At 51.2% G+C, this 24,920-nt stretch overlaps 8 protein-coding genes across 8 annotated transcripts; 6 read left to right on the plus strand and 2 right to left on the minus strand.

The window, feature by feature from the left end:
- Positions 1-425: 425 nt before the first annotated feature.
- On the plus strand, positions 426-3,180 carry M436DRAFT_44091 (MFS general substrate transporter; the record flags this gene model as incomplete). The annotated part of the gene is made up of 14 exons (XM_013573068.1): positions 426-751; positions 878-1,251; positions 1,302-1,645; positions 1,749-1,939; positions 2,007-2,044; positions 2,111-2,130; positions 2,336-2,348; positions 2,414-2,447; positions 2,518-2,563; positions 2,669-2,747; positions 2,886-2,902; positions 2,954-2,999; positions 3,061-3,075; positions 3,134-3,180. 14 exons carry the CDS (start codon positions 426-428, stop codon positions 3,178-3,180), a joined length of 1,590 nt encoding a protein of 529 aa, XP_013428522.1.
- A 945-nt stretch (positions 3,181-4,125) lies between these two features.
- Positions 4,126-6,240, plus strand: M436DRAFT_19744 (uncharacterized protein; the record flags this gene model as incomplete). The annotated part of the gene is made up of 2 exons (XM_013572906.1): positions 4,126-4,402; positions 4,457-6,240. Coding segments are annotated over 2 exons (2,061 nt in total), but the record flags the coding sequence as incomplete, so codon positions are not given.
- Positions 6,241-6,855: 615 nt separating this feature from the next.
- Positions 6,856-7,954, plus strand: M436DRAFT_44377 (Methylthioadenosine phosphorylase; the record flags this gene model as incomplete). The annotated part of the gene is made up of 3 exons (XM_013573125.1): positions 6,856-6,883; positions 6,984-7,493; positions 7,557-7,954. The coding sequence occupies 3 exons, from the start codon at positions 6,856-6,858 to the stop codon at positions 7,952-7,954; spliced, it is 936 nt and encodes a 311-aa protein (XP_013428579.1).
- A 545-nt stretch (positions 7,955-8,499) lies between these two features.
- M436DRAFT_80776 (proteasome subunit alpha type) lies at positions 8,500-9,411 on the plus strand (the record flags this gene model as incomplete). The annotated part of the gene is made up of 3 exons (XM_013573330.1): positions 8,500-8,708; positions 8,761-9,179; positions 9,233-9,411. 3 exons carry the CDS (start codon positions 8,500-8,502, stop codon positions 9,409-9,411), a joined length of 807 nt encoding a protein of 268 aa, XP_013428784.1.
- A 1,275-nt stretch (positions 9,412-10,686) lies between these two features.
- On the plus strand, positions 10,687-12,444 carry M436DRAFT_62737 (uncharacterized protein; the record flags this gene model as incomplete). The annotated part of the gene is made up of 1 exon (XM_013573183.1): positions 10,687-12,444. One exon carries the CDS (start codon positions 10,687-10,689, stop codon positions 12,442-12,444), a length of 1,758 nt encoding a protein of 585 aa, XP_013428637.1.
- A 1,887-nt stretch (positions 12,445-14,331) lies between these two features.
- On the minus strand, positions 14,332-16,264 carry M436DRAFT_80778 (kinase-like protein; the record flags this gene model as incomplete). The annotated part of the gene is made up of 6 exons (XM_013573331.1): positions 14,332-14,905; positions 14,960-15,414; positions 15,467-15,622; positions 15,679-15,995; positions 16,046-16,168; positions 16,222-16,264. The coding sequence occupies 6 exons, from the start codon at positions 16,262-16,264 to the stop codon at positions 14,332-14,334; spliced, it is 1,668 nt and encodes a 555-aa protein (XP_013428785.1).
- Positions 16,265-17,507: 1,243 nt separating this feature from the next.
- Positions 17,508-18,521, minus strand: M436DRAFT_44469 (ubiquitin-conjugating enzyme; the record flags this gene model as incomplete). The annotated part of the gene is made up of 6 exons (XM_013573148.1): positions 17,508-17,641; positions 17,694-17,875; positions 17,930-18,044; positions 18,096-18,140; positions 18,239-18,294; positions 18,463-18,521. The coding sequence occupies 6 exons, from the start codon at positions 18,519-18,521 to the stop codon at positions 17,508-17,510; spliced, it is 591 nt and encodes a 196-aa protein (XP_013428602.1).
- A 1,367-nt stretch (positions 18,522-19,888) lies between these two features.
- On the plus strand, positions 19,889-24,423 carry M436DRAFT_44080 (uncharacterized protein; the record flags this gene model as incomplete). The annotated part of the gene is made up of 2 exons (XM_013573065.1): positions 19,889-23,797; positions 23,851-24,423. 2 exons carry the CDS (start codon positions 19,889-19,891, stop codon positions 24,421-24,423), a joined length of 4,482 nt encoding a protein of 1,493 aa, XP_013428519.1.
- Between the last annotated feature and the right edge of the window lie 497 nt (positions 24,424-24,920).

Genomic DNA, 24,920 nt, shown 5'->3' on the forward strand with positions numbered 1-24,920 from the left:
AAGAATTCTAAGGAGTTGATGCCTTCATATCGAAGATAAGGTATGAGGGAGAACAAGAAATGGCATTGGCCCCGGAAGTGTCATTGTCCCGCAATCGGCCCAAAACGGCAGGAATAGGCTGTTGAGCTCGGCATCTTGATCCGAGTTTCGTCCTAATCTCCATACGACGATGACACAGCGATGCGGTCGTGAGGAAGAACGGCACGCAAGAAAGAGGGGGCAAGAAACGATAGACATGGCAGTTGCGACTTGTCGATTATTCGAATCAACAAAGCTTGCTTCGCCCACTTCTGTGCGATCCATGACAAACTTGCTCCGAGCAGCGCCGGCACCATCGTTCCTTCCTGTCGCATAAAGTCCACTCACCAGACCGTTGCCTGTCAGACGCGCCTCCACGAACTTGATCCACCATACCTGAGCCCAAAATGCGGCGCGACGAATCGAACCCGATTGTACAGAAAGAAGAGGAGCGCGTTCCCTTCGATGTGGTACCCAATCCAGACACGAGAGTCGACCAAGGAGTAGACGAGAGAGCAGTGCGTCATTCAAGAGACAGTGATACAGATGAGCCAGAAAGACCGCGGTCCAAGGATGAGGAGAGTGGCATCACAGCCGTAGGCGATGACGGCGTCAACGAGAAGGAAATCGAAGTCACTTGGGACGGCGATGACGACCCCATGAATCCCAAGAGCATGCCCTATGCCCGCAAGTGGGTTATCATCACAATCCTCTCTGCCAGCTCTCTATGCGTGTACGTAGAATCTCTATTCATTCTTCTTGTCATCTTCAGAAAGATCAAGTCCCCAATCACGCCTTTGTCTTGGTTGCAACATCGACTCGGTTGAGCATGTCACGTCTGACAGATCTTGTGAATTAGTACTTGCACTTCCGCCCTTTACACATCAACCTATGCCCAAATAGAGCCAGAATTCGGCTGCTCCAGAATAGTCGCTACTCTTGGGCTATCTCTGTTCGTCGTGGGACTAGGGCTGGGGCCCATGGTCATGTCACCACTCTCCGAGTTCTACGGAAGAAGGCCCATCTACATTGCTTCATACACTTTCTTCTTGATTTGGCTCATACCGTGCGCCGTTGCGCAAAATATTGAGACGATGCTAGTAGCACGTTTCTTCGATGGACTCGCTGGCAGTGCCTTTCTCAGCGTGGCAGGAGGAACCGTCGGAGATTTGTTCCCCAAGGCACAGCTTTCTTTGCCGATGGCTTTCTATACTGCAGCGCCCTTCGTTGGACGTAAGCGTACCCTGTCCGCATATTCAGATTTTATGCTTACAGTCGTGTAGCCGAAATCGGACCTATCGTGGGAGGCTTCATCAACTACTACACAGACTGGCGATGGACCTTTTATGTCCTACTCATCTGGTCAGGAGGAATGTTGGCAGCCATCATCTTTCTCGTGCCAGAAACATACCATCCCGTCCTGTTGCGCAGAAAAGCCATCAAGCTCAGGAAAGACACCGGTAATCCGGCCTGGCGAGCACCAATCGAGAACATGAACAAATCGGTGTTTCGGACCGTCGCATGGAGTTGTGTCAGACCGTTCCAGCTTCTTTTTCTCGAAGCGATGTGCTTGAGTCTGTGTATCCTCTCGGCCATTCTTCTGGGCATCCTCTATTTGTTCTTCGGGGTACGTAAGGCGAGGTCTCAGAACCAACAGCCATTAGGGCTTTTCGATTGTCATGTGTTCAATTCACGCATGAGAATTGTGCTGACCGCAATCTCACTTTTAGGCGTTTCCACTCGTCTTCGAGAACAACCACGGCTTTGTTTTATGGCAGACTGGACTTACATTTATAGGTATTTTTGTCGGTATGGTCACAGGCGTCTGCTGTGATCCCATTTGGCGAAGGAATTACTCCCGGCTGGTCACCAAGAACGGAGGCGTTTCTGAGCCTGAGTTCCGCCTGCCTCCAACAATTCTGTAGGTCGTCGATCTGTTGGGACTGTCGAAAGAGTGTTGAGTTTGAGTGGGCTGACATTTGTCCCAGCGGTGCAATCCTGGTTCCAATCGGCCTGTTCGGTTTTGGTGAGTAAATGAACAGGAGGTGTCTCGAGAGTGATTATTGGATAGCTGATACATGGCATCGCACAGGTTGGACGACTTATTCCTCGGTAAGTGGCTTGCATCGACTATACCCTTGGCGCAATGCAGAAGGATCTTTGTTTGTATTGGAGGCAATATATCTAATGCCCAATATCCAACGCAACCCCCCCGCAGCATCCCACTGGTCCCAGAAGTGCCGCTTTGCACAACAGGCCAGATGGGAGCCCGAGTCCATGGCAAGAGAAGAACATCCAGCTAACCCCCGTGCTGCAGGTACATTGGATCGGTAAGACTACTCGAGCTCGATGCCTCGCATAAGCGACTGAACACTAACTGTTGGGTTTGCAAAAGTTCCCATTGTCTTCAGTGGCATATTCGGTCTTGGGTAAGCCAGATCAAAGCAGAACAAAGCAAAGTATGCATATCGGATGTGCCACTGACTTGGCAACAACCAGGAACATCTTCGTCTTTAGCGGTGTTTTTACGTTCCTTGTCGAATGCGTGGGTGATCATCCAGCGGCTACGGAGCGGACCGTGGGGTTGCCACAATGCTTCACCCAACCGCTCCAATAGAGATGCGCATAGAAGGCTAATGATTTGTGACAGTACCCTCTATATGCCGCGAGCGCGCTGGCTGCCAACAGTTTCGCACGTTCGAGCTTCGCTGCAGCGTTCCCACTCTTTGGTCAGTCAAATTGCATTGCATTGTACCTCTATGGAGAAACATGCTAACTGTATGATTAGGTGTGCAAATGTACAACAGTAAGTCACCCGTTTAGGGCAAAGATCAAAGAGCGGTAACTAATGCGGAAACCTGGAACAGAGCTAGGATATCAATGGGTGAGCTGCTTTTACGATGATGATGGTCAAGTGATGCTAAATTGGTGATAGGCGTCGTCATTACTGGCCTTTTTGGCACTTGCCATGGCACCGTTTCGTGAGTTCTTGAAAAGCAAAGACCCCGTACCATGGATGAATAATGCTGACCCTGGCATGAGCGTACCTATTTTTCAGTAAGAAGCATTGCTTGGTTAGAGATGGGAGCGAGGAGGAATGCTGACAAGCCAATAGAATACGGCAAACGACTTCGCAAAAACTCCAAGTTTGCGCAATCTTGAGGACAGGGACAGATTGGGAAGGCTGAGGTACAGAAATAGATGAGATTCGGATCGGTGGCACTGCATGAACAATAGTGCATGGCGTCTTTTCCACGAGGCAAAGGAACACCAAAAAGATCTGTGCTCGGGCCGCTTGATGGACGAGGACAGACAGCTGGGTATTTGGAAGCCAGTCAAAACGAGGAAGTGCAACGAGAAAATTCTGGGGAGCGAGACATGAGTGGCGGTGACAGGACGAACAAGCGAGCATGTGCTACCCAAAGACTCGATGATTGACGATCTGGCATGTCATGTTGGCCAGGCGCACAAGATGGCCAGGACTATGGGTACATGTGATGGACGCTTTGACACGGTCTCTTGGTCGTTGGAGTGGGGGGAAGGATTGGAGAAGGCGGGTTCGGCCTTTGCGGGAAGGATGCGGCCTTGCCAAGGCCGAGTCGCGCGCGCGCGCATGTCGAGGTCCCTCGGTCGATAGCATGTGCGAACAGTCCATTCTCTACCAACACAGCATCTCCCGAGTTCGTCTTGTCGTCGCGCAAAAGTCGCGGGCTCGCCGTATCGCTCAGACCATAGGGCTTTCATTCGCGACAGTGCAGTGACGCGAGACCATCCATCGTCGGCCCACAGGCGCATTCCCGACAGAGTGGTGTGGCATAGATATGATGACTTTAGCGAGGGTGACACCAACTGCGTAGACATTGCTTTGGTAGACAGCGCTTTGCTGCCCCTGCTTACCTTGCACCGCGTGGGCGGAAGCGGACCCTCTCTGGCTCCCTGGCAGACCCTTGTGGCACGGCGCATACAGCCACTCGTCATCTCACATCCATCCACCTGGGAATCCTGAAACGGAAGCAATCCACGGGAAGCTGCAGACAACGTGCCCCAGCACCACAACCACCTGCCCCGTGCCACTCCAGCGGAAGACTTTCTTATATTACTACGGCCATGGCCCCCGGTCCAGCCCACCACGCCTCGTCCGAAGAGCAGACAGACTCGGTCAACAACCAGACGCACACTCCCTCCCAACCACAGCCCAACATGTCCGACTCGATCCAAGAAGCCTCTCCGAGCGACGACAAGGCTTCACCAGCTTCTGCCTCATCCAACAAGGACCAAAATGGCTCAGCGACCAAGCGAGCAAGTACAAAAGATCCCTCGAGACCGAAGAGGAAGAAGGCACGGAGAGCATGCTACGCCTGCCAAAGGGCTCATCTGACATGTGGTATGTAAGCTCTTGACAGGAAGTCTCACCGACACGCTCTTCTGACTCGACCAGGTGACGAACGACCATGTCTCCGCTGCATCAAGCGTGGCCTGCAAGACCACTGCCATGATGGAGTACGAAAGAAGGCCAAATATCTTCACGATGCTCCCAACGAAGCTCTGATACCACACTCCTACAACCAGAACCAGAGCCAGTCTACTCCCGCTACCGAGTCTACACCTGTAGCTCAATCTTCGTCGTACTATCAAACCCCAGTTGGTGCTCAAGCATTTGCAAACTTTGGTCACACTCCCTCCGTGGCTCCTATCAACTCTCCCTCAGCTACCGAATCACCCATGGTTCATCCTAATCCTTATGTCCCTCAGCAGAACATGGTCACACAGCCATTTCCTTCGGCTGCTTCTCAACAAATGCCACCTCCTCAGGACCCTATCTCATCTATCTCACACACTTCTGGAGACGCGAAGCCTGGCCAATCTTTCAACGCCCCGTTCTTTGACCCTGCCGACCCTTCACTCTTCAATTTTGACATCTCAAGTCTAAATTTTGGAAATCATTATGGTGCTTTAGAATTTGGCATGCTTGGGCACATGTCCTCTGGTGCCGTCGAAACTCCTGATACTGAGAACGGCAGCATGATGACCTCGATGCCTTACGATCCAACCAACTCGAACTACTCAGCTACCTTCCCCTACGGTAATACCGGTTATACCGACTGGCAACGCAACAACGATGGTGCCAGACAAAACAGCTCTGGCCAGGTCTTTTCTATAACTGGAGACAACAGTATTGATGGATCACTGAACTTCCACAACGCTTTTGCCATCGGCGAGAATGGTTCCATGTCAGGAGCCAGTCCCAGCGCTGCCAATATGATGGACTTCAACACAGGATACAGTACGAGTCCTGCAGCTCCAGCGCAACACTTGTTACGCAACTCGAGTCAAGATTTCAGCCGCCATCAACCACGACCGCAAATCAGAAACAGCTTCTCAGCAAGTGACATACATCATACACGGCCAAATCAACAGAGAAAACGACGAGACCCCTCTGACATATACACATCAGTCACTGCGCCGTATCCATACACTACAGGCTTCCATTCCTTCACTGCATGTCTACAAAGACTTTACTCGCCACAAAAGACTGCCCGAATCGCTAGAGCGTTGGCGGCTATCCGACCATCATTCATCTCTTGTACAAAACAGTTGAATCGCGACGATTTGATATTCATGGAAAAGTGTTTCCAGAGAACGCTATTCGAGTACGATGACTTTTTGACGGCTTATGGAACTCCTACACTGATCCTACGTCGTACTGGCGAAGTCGCTGCTGTTAGTAAGGAGTTCTCGTTGCTGACAGGGTGGTCAAGAGATGTCTTGCTTGGCAAGGAATCAAACTTGAACATCAACATCGGCAACGCATCGGGGCGTCAGACTGGTACTAGCACTAGAGGCACTGTCACACCTCTTGCACAGAATGATGCGGACACGGCTGGTCGACTACAGCCCGTACTTCTCCCAGAGCTCATGGAAGACGACAATGTCATCGACTTCTACGAAGACTTTGCAAAGCTTGCTTTCGGAGACTCACGTGGTGTCATGATGAAGCCCTGCAAGCTTTTGAAGTACAAGACCAAGGACGATCCTGGATGGAGTGCAGATCTACTGAGCGAGCGAGAAAACAGACATCGCAATGGCAAACCGGTGGGTCCACTCATCAGCGGCGAGTCGGGCATGAACTCGCTCGGTGATCGGGACGGCAAGGTGTCCTGCATGTTCTGTTGGGTGGTCAAGCGAGACGTCTTTGACATTCCCATGATGATTGTTATGAATGTAAGTCTCTCGGTCCTGTCCATGCTGACAAGCACAGTTTACTGACGTTCAAGCAGTTCTTACCGATTATCTAAGTGGCCACTGATCTAGCAGCAAGTGGCGCTGTGTCCCGTCACGGTGGAAGCTGGAAAGTGATACATGCATACCTAATCAATATCGGGCTGTATAATGAGTAGATGATGGGTGTTCCCGGACGGAGAGGATCGTCTGCATGCAAGTAGGTAGGCAGGTGATATTGATTTCTGCATCGAGAGTTCGAGTACCTACATATATCCGAGCAAGTCCGTCTATAACTCATACGAATAGATGCTTATCAATATTCAACTAATGCCCATGTCCGCTGCATAGGCAAAGTAAAGTAGATCAAATGCAATGAAAGCTCGTATAGTCTTGTATAGAGACTCTTGCTCTTGTGGAAGAGGCACGGGTTGAATGCATTGGATGGAGGAGACGGCGCTTGGGCCAATGTCGCAATCACCAAGTTCCCCACCAAAAAGGTTCAAGGTGGCATGGAAATCAATGTTGAAAGCCATCCAGCTCCAGCGGTCTTTGAACCTCCAGTCTTTCAAACCAACGATACAAGCAGTCCGCTACGTACACATAGGCTTCCGCAAAATGGCAAACGTCGCAAGCACATATTCTGGTATACGCTACACCAAGACACGGATTTGAGGATCCCAGAAAGCACAATTTTTGACAAGATTCGGACCTGACTTTCGGCGGCTGCTTTCGCACCAAAACAGATCCTATCCACATTGCCGTCATTGGCGGCACTGGTCTGCAGTCGCTGCCCGGCTTCACGCTCGCCGCCTCCCTCAACGTCGATACACCGTGGGGCACTCCCTCATCGCCCATCAGCGTGCTGCATCACAAGTCGCCCTCCACCGGCAAGGACATTCCCATCGCCTTCCTCTCTCGCCATGGACTTCACCATGAGATTGCACCTCACGAGGTTCCCGCTCGCGCCAACATTGCTGCTCTGCGCTCGCTGGGTGTGAGAACCATTATCGCCTTCTCGGCGGTGGGAAGTCTGCAGGAGGAAATCAAGCCCAGAGATTTCGTGGTGCCTGATCAGGTTATCGATCGTACCAAGGGCATTCGTCCGTTCACTTTCTTCGAGGAGGGTATGGTTGGGCATGTTGGCTTTGCAGACCCCTTTGATGAGAAGTTGGGTGCTGTAGTGAGAAAGCTTGGTCACAGCCTCGAGGGCGAGAATGTGCATCTTCACGACAAGGGCACTATTATTTGCATGGGTGCGTAAAGACAAAAGAGATGGTTGAAAGAGACACAATGCTAATGACAACGACATACAACAGAGGGCCCTCAATTCTCCACCCGCGCCGAATCACACATGTACCGCTCCTGGGGTGGTAGCGTCATCAACATGTCTGTCTTGCCCGAAGCCAAGCTAGCAAAGGAAGCAGAAATCGCCTACCAGATGATTTGCATGAGCACCGACTACGACTGCTGGCACAGCAGCGAAGATGTTACTGTCGAAATGGTCATGGGCAACATGAAGGCCAACTCTGAGAATGCACGCCGCTTTGTTGGTGGTGTGCTTGATGAGTTGAGCAGAGAGGAGCATGCAGAGTTGATCCAGGCAAAGCATTTGGAGGGTCAGACCAAGTTTGCCGGTGGCATTACTGCACCTGCTGGGCGTAAGGAGGCTGCTAAGCAGAAGTTGGGTTGGTTGTTCCCTGGTTATTTCGAGTAACTTGCTGTCTCGTCAAGATGGTGATCGTAAAAGAATGAGCTATATTGGTTGGACCAGAAAATAGATCGGTTACATGGTGCAAGTCGCGAACGGCATTAAATGATTGAGCAATCCAGTGGTATATGTGTAGCCCGCCATATTGACATCGACGTTCGACCAACTAAGGACTTGTCTACTGCTAAATTATCTCACGATCTACCGGATACCACCATAAGGATAATACGCAGATGGTATGGGTCGAACAATGCTGTATCTAAAATCCAGGGCAGGGTGATGTTGCTGTCGAGAATGATTGGAAGTGTTGGCAACAAATGTGTCGGCGTCGGAGAAGGAGCTGAGCTTGGGGCAATGAACATGACGATCGAGCTCCGGTCGCCAGCCAGCAGTCAAGCAACGACAACGAGCACTCACTCTCCCATCCATCGCTCCTTCCGTCTCCCGTGCCATATCGCCCTTCCTTCCTTCTCCGCCGCCAGCGCATCGTAATCCGAGCGCACTTTCCTAACCCCTCGCCCCTCTGATCAACACTTCTTCACGCAAGCGCCATGTCTCGCCGCTACGATTCACGAACGACCATCTTCTCGCCCGAGGGCCGTCTCTATCAAGTCGAATACGCTCTTGAGGCTATCTCGCACGCCGGTACTGCTCTGGGTATATTAGCCAAGGATGGCATTGTCCTGGCCGCCGAGCGCAAGGTCACCAGCAAGCTGCTCGAACAAGACACATCCGCCGAGAAGCTGTACACCCTGAATGAGTTCGTCAGCATCTTTCGTTCACATCCTGCGCATTTACTGACCTCTCCCAAGCAACATGATCTGTGCCGTCGCTGGAATGACTGCCGATGCCAACATCCTCATCAACTACGCCCGTTCAGCCGCACAGAACTACCTCCTCACCTACAACCAAGAGATTCCTTGTGAACAGCTTGTCCGCCGCCTGTGCGATTTGAAGCAGGGTTACACGCAACATGGTGGTCTCCGTCCCTTCGGTGTCTCGTTCATCTACGCTGGTTACGACGACCAGCGCCAATTCCAACTTTACCAGAGCAACCCCAGTGGCAACTACGGCGGTTGGAAGGCCACCAGTGTTGGTGCCAATAATGCCAGCGCTCAGAGTTTGCTCAAGCAAGACTACAACGACGAGTGCTCTTTGAGAGAAGCCTGCGGTCTGGCCGTCAAGGTCTTGAGCAAGACTATGGATTCCACAAACCTTAGCAGCGAGAAGAGTACAACCCATCTTGATCCCTCACCTCCAATGACTTTGCTGACATATTCTCAGTCGAATTCGCCACAGTCGGCAAGACAAAGGAAGGCACTGTCTACCACCACCTCTGGGGTGCTGAGGAGATTGATGCTCTCCTTAAAGAGCACGGTCTGGCCAAGCCCGCAAGCTCAGAAGAAACCACTGAGCAAGCTGTCGGCAGCGCTGGCTACGCCGAGAACAGAGGCGAAACCTAGACGTCTTGCTATCTCTTTTTCGTTGTGTAACAGTAGTTTGCTTGTTGACAGGCAGCATCAATCATGCGTCTTTGGGCTCTGGGGGCTGCGATGGCGTTACTTAGACCTGCAAAGTGGGTTTTACGTAGAGAGAAGGATACATATGAAAATGAACATTGCATGCTCTCCTCAACCCCAGGGCTCTGTCCCTGGTTTTCTTTGATACCCCGACATTTGTGTCATATCTTCTTTCGTCACATTTCCTATTGTCAAAGACTTTCCAAAAGCAGAAGAAAGATAGAAAGAAGCTCAACATTCATCATCCTGCACTCTTGTAGAAAAAGCCTTTGTCATTGCTTGGTCGAAGAAAGAGACATCTGGGATATTCCGATATCTCTTTCGGACTTGCAGGCGACGCGAATCTGAACATCGCATCTTCGTCACCTACCATCCAACACAAATCCGGATGCTATGCCTCAACATGCCTGAGCGTCGAGACAGCTATCTGGCTAGTTCTGGAGCTGGCTTTAGGCCGCATTGAGCTTCTATGGAATCGACACCGTATGGAAAGCGGCAGGAGCACATAGTCCCGTCCATAGGAGTTGCCTGGCATCGTCTTCTTGATCTTCATGGAAGACAGTGAGGCCTGAGGATACCCAGCTCAGATCATACATCATCTATGGACATCACCAGTCATGACATGAGGTCTCTACCTAGACCTCTCTAGGATATGCTGGCGAGAAGAGTGAGCGATGGTCAACGACACAACAGGCAAGGTCTCGATGTTCAAGTCCATCATCTCCAAGCTCGATCCACTGTGGCAGACATCGTGCATTACCTCACAAGCCTGACTTCTCGTTGTTAATCCTTCACTTGAAGCTCGTTTGTTGACAGGCGCAGAAAATCTGTTATCGCATCGTCGTCTCGACCACTGTCGTTCTTCCGCACACTCAATTCCATTCACTTGTTTTGATGTGACTTTTTCTTCGTCACTCACTTCTCACTTCACTGAATCGTTGCGCCGCGACCCTGCCATCGTCGTCGTAACTTTCTTTTCTCCTTACTTCTCGGCGCTCGCACAACTTTACTTCGTCGACCTTCTCGGCGCTCGCACAACTCTACGTCGGCTCGCCCAATTCTCCATCGTTCTCTTACGCACGACTGTGATCATCTAATCTCGTAGATCGTCGCGTAACCCATTAACTACATCCTACGGCCTCGCGTAAAAGCGACATTATCATCGATAGTAGCATTCGTGCTAACCTTATCAGACGTGTACAGTCTCGGCATTTCAAGATGGTCTCGACTGGTCTGAAGAAGGTGATGCAGACAGCCGATCAGCTGTGGCAGACCTTCGTCGATGCCAACGCCGATCTGGGTCCTGGAAGCAGCAATGCTCGTGGCACAATTCCTCTGCATCCTATCGGCCATTGGCAGGATGATGAGGCGGTTGAGTACTATGCTAAGAAAGCTTTCGATCTCGAGTCGCTCCAGATCATGCGCACAAAGAATTGGTTGGACCAGGGTCTGCGTAAGGATGGTGTTGATGATTATTGGGTGCTTGAGCGTGTGATCGCTGCCGCTATGGAATACGCTGTCAGCGACTTTGAGCATCTCATGAGGGTGTTCTTCATCGAGTGGGAGAAAGAACTCAAGCCAGACGGCCGCACCAACAAGAACAAGGATCAGTGGACTCGCTGGTGTGAGGTCCATCTTGTGCGCCATCACAGAAACACCAAAGCCATCCGCTGTCTTGAGGTCTTGGAGGCTCTTGGTCTTCTCTTCCCTGGCTGGTGGAAGCAAGTGTTCGCCTTGAAGCACAACAGACCCGTCGTCGACGAAACTTACGCCTCGCCCTGGGACATCCGCCCATCTGCCGACATCGCAAAGATGGATGAACTCAACCAGAAGTACGCTCGTGTTCCTCACTCAACCCAGGCGCAAGCCCAAGCCGCTACTCGCGCCGCCGCGTCCATCGTCGAGACGCCTGCTAAACTCGCTTTGACGTACGGAAAGAAAGGCAAAGGCAGAAAGCGCACCAAGATTACCACCAAGGCTGGCCCTCAGACCGCAACCAAGACCAGTCGCTTCCACGAACATCTGGAAGAGCTTGACAACGAGTACACCGATTCCGCTCCCGCCAAAGACACCGACAACGAGTCTGAAGAGTCCTTCCGTCCAGAAGACTACTACCCCGACTACGTTCACGAGTACGACGCAGTCATGGGCACTCCAAAGACCACCAACCCTGAACTGGCCCACACCGTGGGTTTCGCTCCTGCTGCTGACGCATGGCGCGACTTGAACCGGAATGGCTTCGAAGGCGCCACTCGCTTCAACCCTGAGATCAACGCTACTCGCATCGTTGACTCTGTCGCAAAGGATGCTGTCTCTTTGCGCCCTGTTCCTCGCGCCGACCAAAGACCTTTCCCTTCAGTTCCTCGTACCCACACAGGCACTACTCCTGGCGTCAACGCAGGTTACGCTCCACACGGCACCGCAGGTCCTGCTCCTGCAGCTGCTCGTACCAGCCCCGGTCCAGGCCCTCACGTCAACCAAGGCTCTGTCCCTTCAGCCCCTCACGGCAACACAGGTCCAATTCCTCCTGTCAAGAAGAGCAACCTCTACATCCCCATGCCCCAACCCCTTCCTCGCCCCGAGCCCGACCGCCCTCAGCCCTCCTTGTCTGCTTTTGGCAGCATCAACTGGGCTGACCTCGACGAACGCGACTTTGCCCGTGCCGTCAACCAGGTCGAAGCAGACTTCCCCCGCGGCGGCGGCCATGTGAACAACTCTGCCGGTCCTCAGCGCATGACACCCCACCACAACGCCATCTACAATGCCGTTGCTGGCTACAAGGGCGTTTCTGCTGCTGACCTTGCTCGTCGCAATGCTGAGCGTCAGGCTGAGTCTGCTGGTGGTTCTCAGGCACCTCAGGCTGCATCCGAGGCTGCAGTTGAGCCTCAGGCTCCTGCTGAGCCTAAGCTCACGTTCAAGGACATTGGTTGGGAAGTCACCAACCCTGATCCCGCCATGTACCCTCCCGAAGAATGATCGGTGCTCGGCGACTATGACTTGATGGCCCTCTTTTCTGCGCGCGTGATACTTCTGATACCCCGTTTTCCTATGTTTCTATGGCTCGGTGGACCCGGGAAGGTGTCTATAATGGTTTGCTTTACTCAGCATTGCTTCAAAATGGCTTTCTCCATCACAGCATGATTATCACAGCATGGTTTATTCAGCATGGTTATAAATAGCTCTATCAAGAAAAAATGACTCTATACCCACTTCTCCTCTCCATTTATACAGTGATGAATAAGCTATAGAAATGCACAGTCGTGATCAACAAACAATCTTTGTCCGAAGAGAGCAGAGAAAAGAAGGGCTCTCAATGAAACAGACACATATCAGGAGCTCACTGTGCATTTCCATAGCTACACCTTGCTCGCCATTCACTTTCGAGATGCACGATACTACAGCCCCCTGTCTCTCTACATTTGTCGGGCCTTCCTGTTGAGCTATATGGTGATTTTTAAGTGACAGAAATGCACAGTGATATTCCTTTACGTATAAGGGAAAACTCCCTTTCCTTCCTTCTTCCTTGTGTCACAGTTGGTAATTAATATGAAAGATAAGAGACCAAAGAGAACAAAGAAAGAGGGACTCTTAGTAGGAACCGCGTATCTTAGGAGACTAGTATGCATCTCTATAGCTACACCGTTCATCACCTAACCACTTGAGATGACGATACCAAGAATACTGTCTCTCTACTTTCCCCTTTGCTGTATACTAATGCAGTGATATTCAAAACTGTACAAATGTAAAGAGACTTTCGTATCTAAGCTGAGATCAAAGGGATTAAGGAAATCTCTACATCTTGGTGGATAAAGCTTGCTTCTCTAAGGATACTGTGCATTTTCTATAGCGATATATTATGTACCCTTTGTTTATAAGTGAAAGACTGTTTTACTTGCTTTGTTTCTTTATCTCTTTATTTCTTCTTTTCCTCTTTTCTTCTTACTTCCCGCATTATTATATCTAAGCTGTAATAACGCATAATGATCTATATAAATAAGATAAAGACTAAAGAGAGTAAAGAAAAGAGAGGCTTTTAGTAAATAAAGCCTTACTTTAAGAAGGTATTATGCATTTTTATAGCAACATATCATATTACTAATATTAAGAAAGATACAAAAGGAAGTTATAAAAGGAAGGTGTAAAGGAAGGTGTAAAGGCAGGTGCGAAGAAAGGTATAAAAGGAGTAAATGGAAGCTATATATATTATATAGGATTAAACATATATAGATAAACGTTATGATTTGGATGTGGTAATTCGTACAAAAGGCAATATAAGGAAGAAAAGGAGGCATATGAAAACCGGACTCCTGATACATAGAATCCTCTGGGGAAAAGAAAAACACAGAGATGGGAAGACAGAGAAGAATTGAACAGGTAAAAGTAAGGGTAGAGACGAAAAAGAAATTCCACGGATACTTTTTCGCCTCTGTTGCCACTGTCATACGAAGATATGTGTTTCTGAGGTGGACTAAAAAAAAAAAGAGGAATTGTCATGTAGTGTACAAACTGTTCTCGTGTATGCAATCCATTCCTTCCTTTTCTGTGTGTTGCTTTCGCTTCTCCTCTGGCTCTTTACAACATGATGATTGACAACCAATCTAGGCTTGTGCCAATGAGAAACGAGAGCAGGATATAAACAAGAGACGCCTGCTGTTCGCCGAGTCGCCCATCCCATTGTGCTTCACACCGCCTGCTCCAGGAGGAAGAATGAAAACAGAAAATATAGCATGACAGCCAGCGGATGGAAACAATGAGACCGCAACGATTAAATGGGGATAAAACTGCAAAAGACTGGTATCCAGGAGTGATGCGTGATGCAGATACGAGAGAGATGGGAGAAGGTGTGTTGAGAGATCCAAGGGCTCAGCTTCCGACAACGACTCTGGCACCCTCCTTGCCTAGGACACCACGTTCGCGCTCCTTGGCCTTGGGACTTCGGTCTCGGCCCTTTTTGCGACTGAGGAAACCGAGCATACCGGCTGGCTTGCGGTCCTCTTGAGGTTGAACAAGGCCTTGACTCTGGTTGGCCATTTCACTCCAGCTACCGGTTTCGTTCAGCACGACCTGAACGCCACCACTCATAGAGGTGCTTCGAGTGCTGCCACGAGGACGATGTGCCTTGTTAATGGCTCGTTGCGGGTGGGAAGTAGGAGGGGCGGGTGGAGGAGGGCCATCGTAGCGCTCAGAACGAGGAAGCCTTTGTTGTTGCTGAGCGAAGTATTCGGACTGTGCGGGTACGGTGTTCTGGACTTGATGAGTATGCAATGGAGGAGAACCATTGGGCGATTGTGTCGATGAACGGGTACGGGATACGTTGTTGGGTGTAGAGGCATGAGGGGTGGGTATTGAGCGGACCTTCTGCAGGTCTTGCGGTGTGGGGCTGTCGTTGCTGTCGGACTTTGTGACGGTGGGAGAGGCGCCTTCAATGGCAGGATTCCTGGGATGCATCAGTCTGGTTGGATCATATTGGTCGGTTGACGATGAGTCGCACCTGGTTTCGGGTACGGTTAGATAGTTGAATGGCTCGAACATGGTTTCAATCATGCGGTGCAGCTCGTCAGCACGGATTTCGGCCTCGGTAGCATCGGCTCGTAGCTCAGGGCGTGGCTTCTGTTTCCTTGTACGCGCTTCCAAGGGAGCTTCCTCGAGTAGTAATTCCTCCAGGTCGTATGTGGCGTCGAAGTTTGTCTTTTCGCTCGAAGGCTTGAAGATGGGTTCAATCTCCTTGCGCTCAAGGGCGTCAAAATCGATCTCGCGGAAGAAGGGGTTGTCGGTGAAACTGTTCCAACTGCTCGCTCCAATTCTCTGTGCCTTGTCTTTCTCCAGCAGCGAGCTTATCGCATGCATACACACCATCGATACGGGAGGGTTGGTCACGGGGAAGTTCGGCTCGCCCTTGACGATGGCCTGGATGAGTTGATCGTGGTGATGTCCTTCAAAAGGTCGCTATCACGAGGATTTAGCTTTGGCCGATCAGGGGGCCACGAGGACGTCATACCTTGCTGTAGATGCACTCATAGAAAAGCACACCCAACGACCACCAGTCGCATTCGGCTCCATAGCCCTTGCCGCGGTATACTTCGGGTGCGAGATAAGCTAATGTGCCTGATCGACTGGTCAGGGGCTTTCCAGGTGTGAGGTCTGTCGCAACATTCTAGCAGACAATTAGCTAGGCCGACATGGCAACAATCGAAGAAAGAGAGAGCGTACAAAGTCAGCCAGATGAACGTGACCGTCAGAGTCGAGCAGCACGTTGTCGGGCTTGACATCGCGGTGGACAATGTTTTGTTTGTGAATGTAGCGAAGCGCGCAACCCAGTTGTGATATCCAGAAGCGAACGGCTTCTTCGGTGAAGGACTTGCGCGAGATGTGGAAGCGCAGATCACCGCCCGTCATGAGATCGACGACGATGTACAGGTATTCGACGTCCTGGAAACTATATCGCAGATTGCACAGGAAGGGGTGGTTGAGATGTTCCAGCATCCGTCGTTCTCGAATCATGTTGCGCACGCTCTCGCTGCGTACCACTGCTCGTGTGTCAGTCCAGGCCGTGGCTGTCCGGAAGGGTTCGTCTCACCCTCATCTTTGCGGATGTACTTGAGAGCAAATGTCAAGCCAGTGTCCTTTCGCTCTACGATGCGGACCTTGCCAAAGGCGCCCTTGCCGACGACGCGGAGCAGTCGAAAGTGATCGAGGCTCACTACCACGGGTCAATGTCGAGTTCGATCCATCTGAAGTTGGTCGAGGGCTTACCTTCGTCGGTAAAGACGACGGGCTTGCCGCTGGAGTTGCCCATTGTGGGAGCAGCCTGGCTGCTTTGGACGTCGAGGGAAGCGGAAAGCGAAGCGGAAAGCGAAGCGGCGGCGTCAAGGGATTATCGATATTGTCGTGGAAGATGGTGCAGGCTTCAGGTCATAACTCGTGTCGTGTACAGGGCGTGTCGTCTTCCAGTCTTCTCACAAATGCTGCAACGAGCGTGTCGAGAGAAGCTGAAGACTCTCCAAATCGCCATGTCCAATGCTGCATCCCTTGGCGAGCCCTGCCCGTTGGTACGCGCTAGAGCACCTTCCGCCAAAACTTAACACTCCCCACTGACTCAGGAGCGACGCTGCCATCTATTTTCTTTGGCCAGCAGAAACAATTCTCCAAAAAGCCCTCGAATCTCTGATAACATACATAGACACTGCCCGCACTCGACTTTTGCATCCCTTGCCATGCCATGTGTTTCGCTCTACTGCCCATGCCGGCCAATCTGCCAAGTGCTTTCTCCATGCTCGGTTGATCGTCATAACCCTGCATTGCATCGTCGTCTCAGAACAAGGCAAGAGCCAGCCACGCGGAAGGCACGTTTTTTGCACAACCTTATGACATCCTCCTGCATCTTCTGCTGCTTGTCCTCACCGCTCACATGTCCCACTTTGGAAGACACTATCTGACCCGTAATCATACGGTAACCCTATTTGACAACGCTCTCCTATCTACGAGTCCGCCCTGTGGAAACCGACGAAACTCATCCCGAATCTTTCGTTACCCTGACCTGCTATCCACTCCGTAGCTTGAGCTGATCAACACAATCAGATCTCCTCTGCCTTGCGCACGCCCATCTGCTTGACTCTTGTTGAATCTCCTTTGGGTTCCCTGACATCAGATCTTCCCACAGTGGGGCCGCACCTGGAGTAGAGCCATCTTGATCCGCTAAACCGTTGTCCGTCTAGCCCCATCTGTCCCATGAGCACACACCTCACTACACACCCACACGGTCTGGAAGCTTGCTTGGTTTCAGCACAAAGCCCTTTGAGAAGGTCCTTCATAATTTGTCGTGTGTATACATTCGACTGTCGCATCTCTGACTATCGGGCCTTGTGAAAGAATAGCAAAAGCAGATGAAAACGCCTGCCGTGATTCCCCCGAACGCCTCCAAACCAATCCCTTCATGTCGCGCCGCCTGACTACCTTGCAATGCCATGATTCTGGGCCACGAAAAGACTGCCGACAGAATGACTCCATAATCCCTCGAACCTTGAATGTCGTCTCACGGATCAGATCTCGTCCATGTTGCCAGCGGGTTCGTCGTCTGAGTCGAAACTGCCTACGCTGCTCATCTCATCATCGTCGTCCGAGTCTTCGCCTGCATCTTCTGCCGCCTCTCTCGATGCGTACTTGGAAACATATTCTGACAGAGATTAGTCGTGTCACTCATATCGAATACCTCGACCGTGCCTTACCCTTGACCTTGGCTTCGTAGGTCTTTGGCTCCCTCATCATCAAAGCTGCAGCTTCGCCGTTGAGAGGATCCGTCGGGTTAGGATAGCGCAAGAGTTGAGGAAGAAACACCTCGAAGATATTGACCATCTCGTACATTGGTGACCACGTTTGGTTGATGACGTCGAGGCAGACGCTGCCGGATCTGGAGCAAAGTTAGGCACAAAGGTCTGTTCGATGCTTTCAATATGAAGCTCACAGCTCGTCGATGTTGGGATGGAAGATGCGGTTCACAAATCCAATGCTAGGACTCTTGTAGGGGTATTGGTCAGGTAGCTCGACATGAATCTTCCAGAGGCCGCCTTGGAAGGGTGCTGCGGGTTGTCTCAGTACGAGATCCTCATCATGTCAACAGCGTATCTTACTCTCTTCCGGGCCCTTGAAACGGACAAAGAACTCTTGCCTGTGCGCTACGTCAATGATCTTTGTTTGCGGTGACGATGGGGAGGAGACGACTGGATACGAACACTGCGACACGAGTTAGCTACGCATATGTGTGGTTTGAGACTGGGTAAAATCATACTGTTATCGTTGACCAGAGTGACTTCGTAGTCGCTCATCATCCTAGCCCAGTCGTCAGAAATGCACGTGATAGCACAAGGCGACGTCTATACATACATCCTGCCAATAATCAGTATACAAGACCATTACTGCGTTCCGTGCGACTGCAACTTACTTCATTACCTGTAGGTAGGAGCAAGAAGAGTATGTCAGCCCATGGTATCTTCCGACTCTTGTTCTGCTTGTCTTGAACCTACATCCGTCTCGATTCTTCGTTTGGGACTGCTCATCTTGACTCGAGTCGTGTAGGTTTTGCTGGGTAGAGAGGTGTGTCTATAGGTTTGCAAAGTTGGTCAAGTCGTCGTCGCTGCTCAGGTGATGGATGACTGGTATCGATGCGGGGTGATGGGGCGATGCGGAACGGCGCTATGGAGTCACGGGCGCGTGAGAATGGAAGATCGGGTTTTTGTCAAAGAGGCTCGCGAAGCGTAACGAAGTAGGTTCTTTGTCTGATCAGAGGTGAGTTGCAGCAGGTTGCATCTGTCAAGAGCGGCTCACAGCGGTCGGATCTAAAGCAAGCTGCTCGGCGTTAGCCATCACAGTCGGCGTGTCGCATGACGAGTCACCGAGATAATGGTACCAGGCTTGGCATTTATGAGTGGATTCATTTACGTGGAACAGCTTCCAGAGCAACATGTAATGTCAAGCCCCAGGATGGCCAGCCGTAAACAGTAGGTGCATTGTTCCATTCGTAGCATTACTCGCGACAAAAGTCGATGAGTGCTAGAGCCGGCCCGCGGCGGCTCGCAGGAGGGTCATGTTTCTCAAAGCACGCTATCTTACCCAACGGACACACGAAGGCCTGCTGCAATGTATTCGGGTCTTGAATGTTGATATAGCTGCGCAGATACGTCGCCCGTAGTGCTTCCTTGGAAGGAAAAAAAGATTGCTGTTGATGGGAGGCTTGGTTGGCAGAGTGCGGATAGGACGCTGATCAGCTCCGCAAAGGGCGTTGATCAATAAGTGATACATTCTGCGCAGCAATATGATCACCGATGGCTGCTTTGCCCTGTGCTCAACCAGAATCTTCCTTCCTGGCAGATTGGTATCCTGCGGCGCTCATCTTGTATACCTGTAGCCATAAGCTGCATTCGTCTCGTGCTTAGGACAGAGTCAGGCTGCCACAGGCTCAAGATTTGGGGCAACTTCTGCATTTGTTGGCCAAGAAACGTCCTTGAGGGAAACTTTGGGTGCTCGCGACTCCAAGATCAGGCTCGCGCTTGCTCTGCTTCCGAACCGCCATCGCCACTCGTACTCAAGGTCGCAGGAATCTCTCTCGAGCGCTGCATCTACGCCGTCGACCTGTTCATATCGCCTTCTTGTAGCCAACCCGGTAGCAGGGCTTTTCATTGTCGTCAGCGCCCAAAGCCCGCACTTGCTTCTCGGCCGAACGTGGCGTCGCGCCCCTACGCCTGCTCATTCTCGACTCAAGGCCTGGCCCCTTCTTCTCGACAACGCTCCTCCGACGACATCCATTCATTCATTCACATCGACTACCTCGTAATCCTACACTCTTACTGCGACAACCTCTCTACCGTGCTTGGTCGTCTTGTACGTTCCTTGCCTGAGCCATAAGACGAGGCCGACGCCCGCCACCATGTGGTCGGAAGATGATCAACGCCGTCGACAGGACAACTCGAGTCCTTCGTTACACTCCGACTCGTCGACAGAACACCAACCAGAGGACCGGTCCTCCTCAGAGCAGCCTCGTGTCAACTCGTATCTATGGCCCGGTTCCGAAAACGCTCCAAATTGTCGCTCTCCAATAGATCCGCTGAGCCCCGACGTCGCCGACCGCGTCTTTCCCATCCGCTCTGTCATTTCTGTCGACCCCAACGCTACCCCGTCGCATCGCTCTGATCATAGTAATAACGGCTATTTCACCCAGACACCTCAAGAGGCGAGGAGGTTTTCCGTTACTAGCGACTCGGAGAACAAGGGCTACAATGCCACTTCCAACAGGACTGGTGGCTCTGCCGAAAGTCGCCCAAACAACGCCCAAGCCCGGAAGCCTTCGGCCAGTGCGAACAACCGACATTCGGCACAGTTGTTCAACGAGCTCGCGTCTAGCAGGCACGACAATAGCGACAATCTCTCCACCGACTCTCGAAGCACCCGCCCACGGTCAGCGGATCGCGCACCATCAACCAAGGGTGCGGATGACCCAGAGACAGGTTCGGGTCTAATCACCGCTCGTTTCAAGCATGTCGTGTCCGAAGGCGGCCACGCTATCATCACAGGCAGGGACGGCGACACTCTCCAGCGCTGCGAAGACGAACCCATTCACATCCCGGGCGCTGTGCAGGGCTTTGGGCTGTTGGTAGCCCTTGAGGAAGAGACCGAGGGCAAGCTGATTGTGAGAGTGGTCAGCGAAAACTCTAAGAGACTTATTGGCTACACACCAAAGCAATTGTTTGCTCTCGATAGCTTCACCGACATTCTCTCCGAGGATCAGACTGACAATCTCCTGGATCACGTTGATTTCATCAGAGACGAAGAGGCTGATGTGAGCTCGAATGGCCCCGAGGTCTTTACCATGTCAATACGAACACCGCAACGAAAGTTGCAGAAATTATGGTGCGCCATGCATATCACCGACAAGAATCCTGGTGTTATCATCTGCGAGTTCGAACTCGAAGACGACCCGGTCTATCCTCTGATTCCAAACAACGAAGGAACACCTGACTTGCCCGAGGATACCCTCGCCTCCGATCCGACCGCCGACGAATATGCCGAGAGCACAGAGATCGCGAGCAAGCCTTTACGAGTACTACGTAGTGCCAGGAAACGCAAGGGAGAGGCCGCCGCTATGGAAGTTTTCAATGTCATGTCGCAAGTTCAGGAACAGCTTGCCGCTGCTCCCAACCTGGACAAATTTCTCAAGATCCTTGTTGGTGTTGTCAAAGAGCTTACTGGCTTCCATCGCGTCATGGTCTACCAATTCGATGCACAATGGAACGGTCGCGTTGTGACCGAGTTGGTTGACCCTAGAGCCACCAAGGATCTTTACAAAGGTCTCAATTTCCCCGCCTCTGACATCCCCAAGCAGGCACGAGATCTCTACAAGGTCAACAAAGTCCGTATGTTGTACGACCGCGATCTCGAAACTGCTCGTCTGGTCTGCCGTACGGTCGAAGATCTCGAGAAACCACTGGACCTCACATACTCATACCTCCGCGCCATGTCTCCTATTCACATCAAATATCTCGCCAACATGGCTGTGCGTTCGTCCATGTCCATTTCTATCAACGCTTTCAACGAACTGTGGGGCTTGATATCTTGCCACGCCTATGGATCAAAGGGAACTCGTGTTTCTTTCCCCATCAGAAAGATGTGCAGACTTGTCGGTGAAACAGCTTCTCGAAACATAGAACGTCTTTCATATGCTTCTCGATTACATGCTCGTAAGCTCATCAACACTGTTCCGACCTCGAAGAACCCATCTGGATATATTATTGCTTCATCAGAAGATCTTTTGAAATTGTTCGATGCTGATTTCGGCATGCTTTCTATTAAAGACGAGACCAAGGTACTCGGTCACGTTGAGCAGACACAAGAAGCTTTGGCCATGCTGGAGTATCTGAGGATGCGCAAACTCACTTGCGTCACTGCCACTCAAGACTTGAAGGAGGAGTTCCCCGATCTTCGTTACCCCCCTGGCTTCCATCACATTGCTGGTCTGCTTGTCGTTCCTCTCTCATCTGGTGGCGAAGACTTCATAACCTTCTTTCGCAAAGGTCAACTACGAGAGGTGAAGTGGGCTGGTAATCCTTACGAGAAGTTTGTCAAAGAAGGCACTGAGGGATATCTCGAGCCGAGGAAGAGTTTCAAGACTTGGAGTGAGACGGTGGTAGGAAAGTGTCGCGACTGGACCGAAGAAGAGATAGAGACAGCTGCCGTTCTCTGTCTAGTCTATGGAAAGTTCATTGAAGTTTGGCGACAAAAAGAGGATGCACTCAAGAACAGTCAATTGACGCGCTTGCTTCTGGCCAATTCTGCACACGAGGTGCGAACACCACTCAATGCCATCATCAACTATCTGGAAATAGCCATGGAGGGCAATCTTGACGAGGACACGCGTGAGAGCTTGGCCAAATCACACTCTGCATCAAAGTCACTAATTTATGTTATCAACGATTTACTGGACCTCACCAAGACCGAGGAAGGTGGCAGTCTCAACAAAACAGAGCCATTCAGCTTGTCGGCCACTTTGAGGGATGCCACAGAGCAATTTGCTGGTGATGCGCGCCGGAAGAAGCTCAGCTACGATGTTGTCGAGCATCCTGGCCTTCCTGCCACGGTCATCGGTGATCAGAGGAAGATCCGCCAAGCTATCTCAAACGTCATTGCCAATGCTGTTCAAAACACTAAGGCCGGTGGAATCAGCACTGAGATTTATGTCATGTCAAGAGAAGAGAACCACGTTGAGGTTGAGATCACGGTTGCTGATACTGGCTGCGGTTTGAATGCTAAGAAGCTGGACACTCTGTTTAGAGAGTTGGAACAAGTACAGAGTGAAGTGCACGACGTGTTGGACGACAAACCAGCTCCCAACCTTAAACAAGTTGAAGGAGGACCAGACGCGAAGCGTACCATCGGTCTCGGTCTAGCTGTAGTTGCGCGTATCGTGCGAAACATGAATGGCCAACTACGACTCAAATCCATCGAGGGCAAGGGTTCACGCTTCACCATACAACTACCGTTCGACATACCTCCCAGTGGACAGAAATCACTTACAGGTTCTGTATCGGAAGGATCTCAACGGTCCACACTCATCAGCGCTGGTAACGAGGGCGAGATAACCCTTGTCGAGCGTGGCAGTGCTAGGCGTAACTCTACCGAGCACCCTCTGTCTCGCACCACAAGCAACGAGAGTATCGGCAGCAGGCGCAGTCTGCCCAGTATGAAATCTGGACGCAGTCATGCGAGTGAAGACTCGAGCCGTAGCGAGGCTGACAGACTTATTGATGCAATCTCGTCACCTATCGACAACAAGCGAGGCGCTCCGTCTCGCGGGAAGGACAGCAACAACCTACAAAGGCCCAAACTGGGTTCACGACATAGCACGTCAGCACTTTCTGGCAGCTTCCAAGCAAGACGACCACGAGCATTCAGCAATGAAGCAAACCTACAGGAACTAACCACTGAAGTCATCAAAGATCCCCCGGGCCAAGCCAGTATCATGGACCAGGGCAGGCCTGTTCATGCCGTGCGCGTGCCAGAAGAGACTGATGATGTTCCTGCTGCAGCTCAAGACCAGCCACAGGAGTCATCGCGTGTTCTTGGTGAACATCAGGAAGAGCCGCCGGAGTCGACAGATGAAGCACCCACGGCAGACCACATGCGTGTTTTGGTCGCCGAGGATGATCCGGTAAACAGTAGGATCATCAAGAAAAGACTCGAGAAGATGGGCCACGATATCTACCTCACCTCCAACGGTGAAGAATGTTCTAGCATGCATGGAGACAAGAGCGGTTACTTTGATGTCGTCTTGATGGATATGCAGGTTCGTGTTTGAGCCTTACACCACGAAATCCTTGTTTTGCTAACTTGTCTTAGATGCCTATTGTCGATGGACTTACAGCCGCCAAGATCATCCGTTCGTTTGAGAAGTCACATCCCTCACATCTACTCTCGACCCGTGCATCTCTTAACGGCCGAATCCCGATCATTGCAGTATCCGCTTCGCTGTTGGAAAGAGAGCTTGACATGTATGTGGACGCTGGCTTCGATGGTTGGATACTCAAACCTATCTCTTTCCCTCGACTGCAAGAGATCATGACCGGAATAGTCGACAAGAAAGTTCGTCGCAAGAACGTTTATGCCAAAGGCGGTTGGGAAAGAGGCGGTTGGTTCGAAGCATCACAAAACAATGTCTGGGAAGCCGACACCAAACCAGACGAAGACAAAATCGCAATGTCTGGACCCAGCGAAGCTGTACAAGTACAGGCAGCTAGTGATGATCCACAAGAGAAGGGCGACGATGAAGACGACAGCAGACAGACCCAGGAGCAGCACAGAATCGCAGGCGTGCAAGACCGCGATGCAGGGATTGAAGCGCCTCCAGAACAGCTGGGCGAGAAGGATGACCCTGATGTCAACGGCGAGCCACACGATTTCCCACGCAACTGAGCGCCCTCTTCAAGCTCTGTTTTTCTTTTAATTGTTTGTCGTGTTTACGAGTACGTTTCGATATGACTCTGGGGAGTCTTGAGCATGTCATCGCAGCGGCGTTTGGAGGCGTCTTGTTTTCCACACGGACATGGGAGGTTGCATATTTCTTTCTTCTGGTTTTTCACAAACCAAAGCCACAAAATCTCATGCAGCACTTTGTTTTTGCTTGGATACCAACGCTGTTTTTTTTTTCTCTATTAGAAGAGGTGGAAACGCTGGTGAAGGCTTCTTTTTCTTTGTTCAAGCAAGCGTTACCGCTTTTGTCTCCTGCTGGCTTCCTCCATTCTTCTTCTCTCGCCTCTTGTACCTGGGACGACCTTCATGTGTACGATGTATGCTGTCACAAATCATAGTCACGAGTTTTGCTCTTGTCTTTTTAACCCCTTCCTTCTCTTGCGTCTTGGTCATTCTTTTCCATGCCTGTCCTTGTTTTCCTTCTTGGCTTTCTAGCGAAG

This window comes from Aureobasidium namibiae, assembly GCF_000721765.1.
Source record: "Aureobasidium namibiae CBS 147.97 unplaced genomic scaffold scaffold_6, whole genome shotgun sequence".
Classification (NCBI taxonomy): Eukaryota; Fungi; Ascomycota; class Dothideomycetes; order Dothideales; family Saccotheciaceae; genus Aureobasidium; species Aureobasidium namibiae.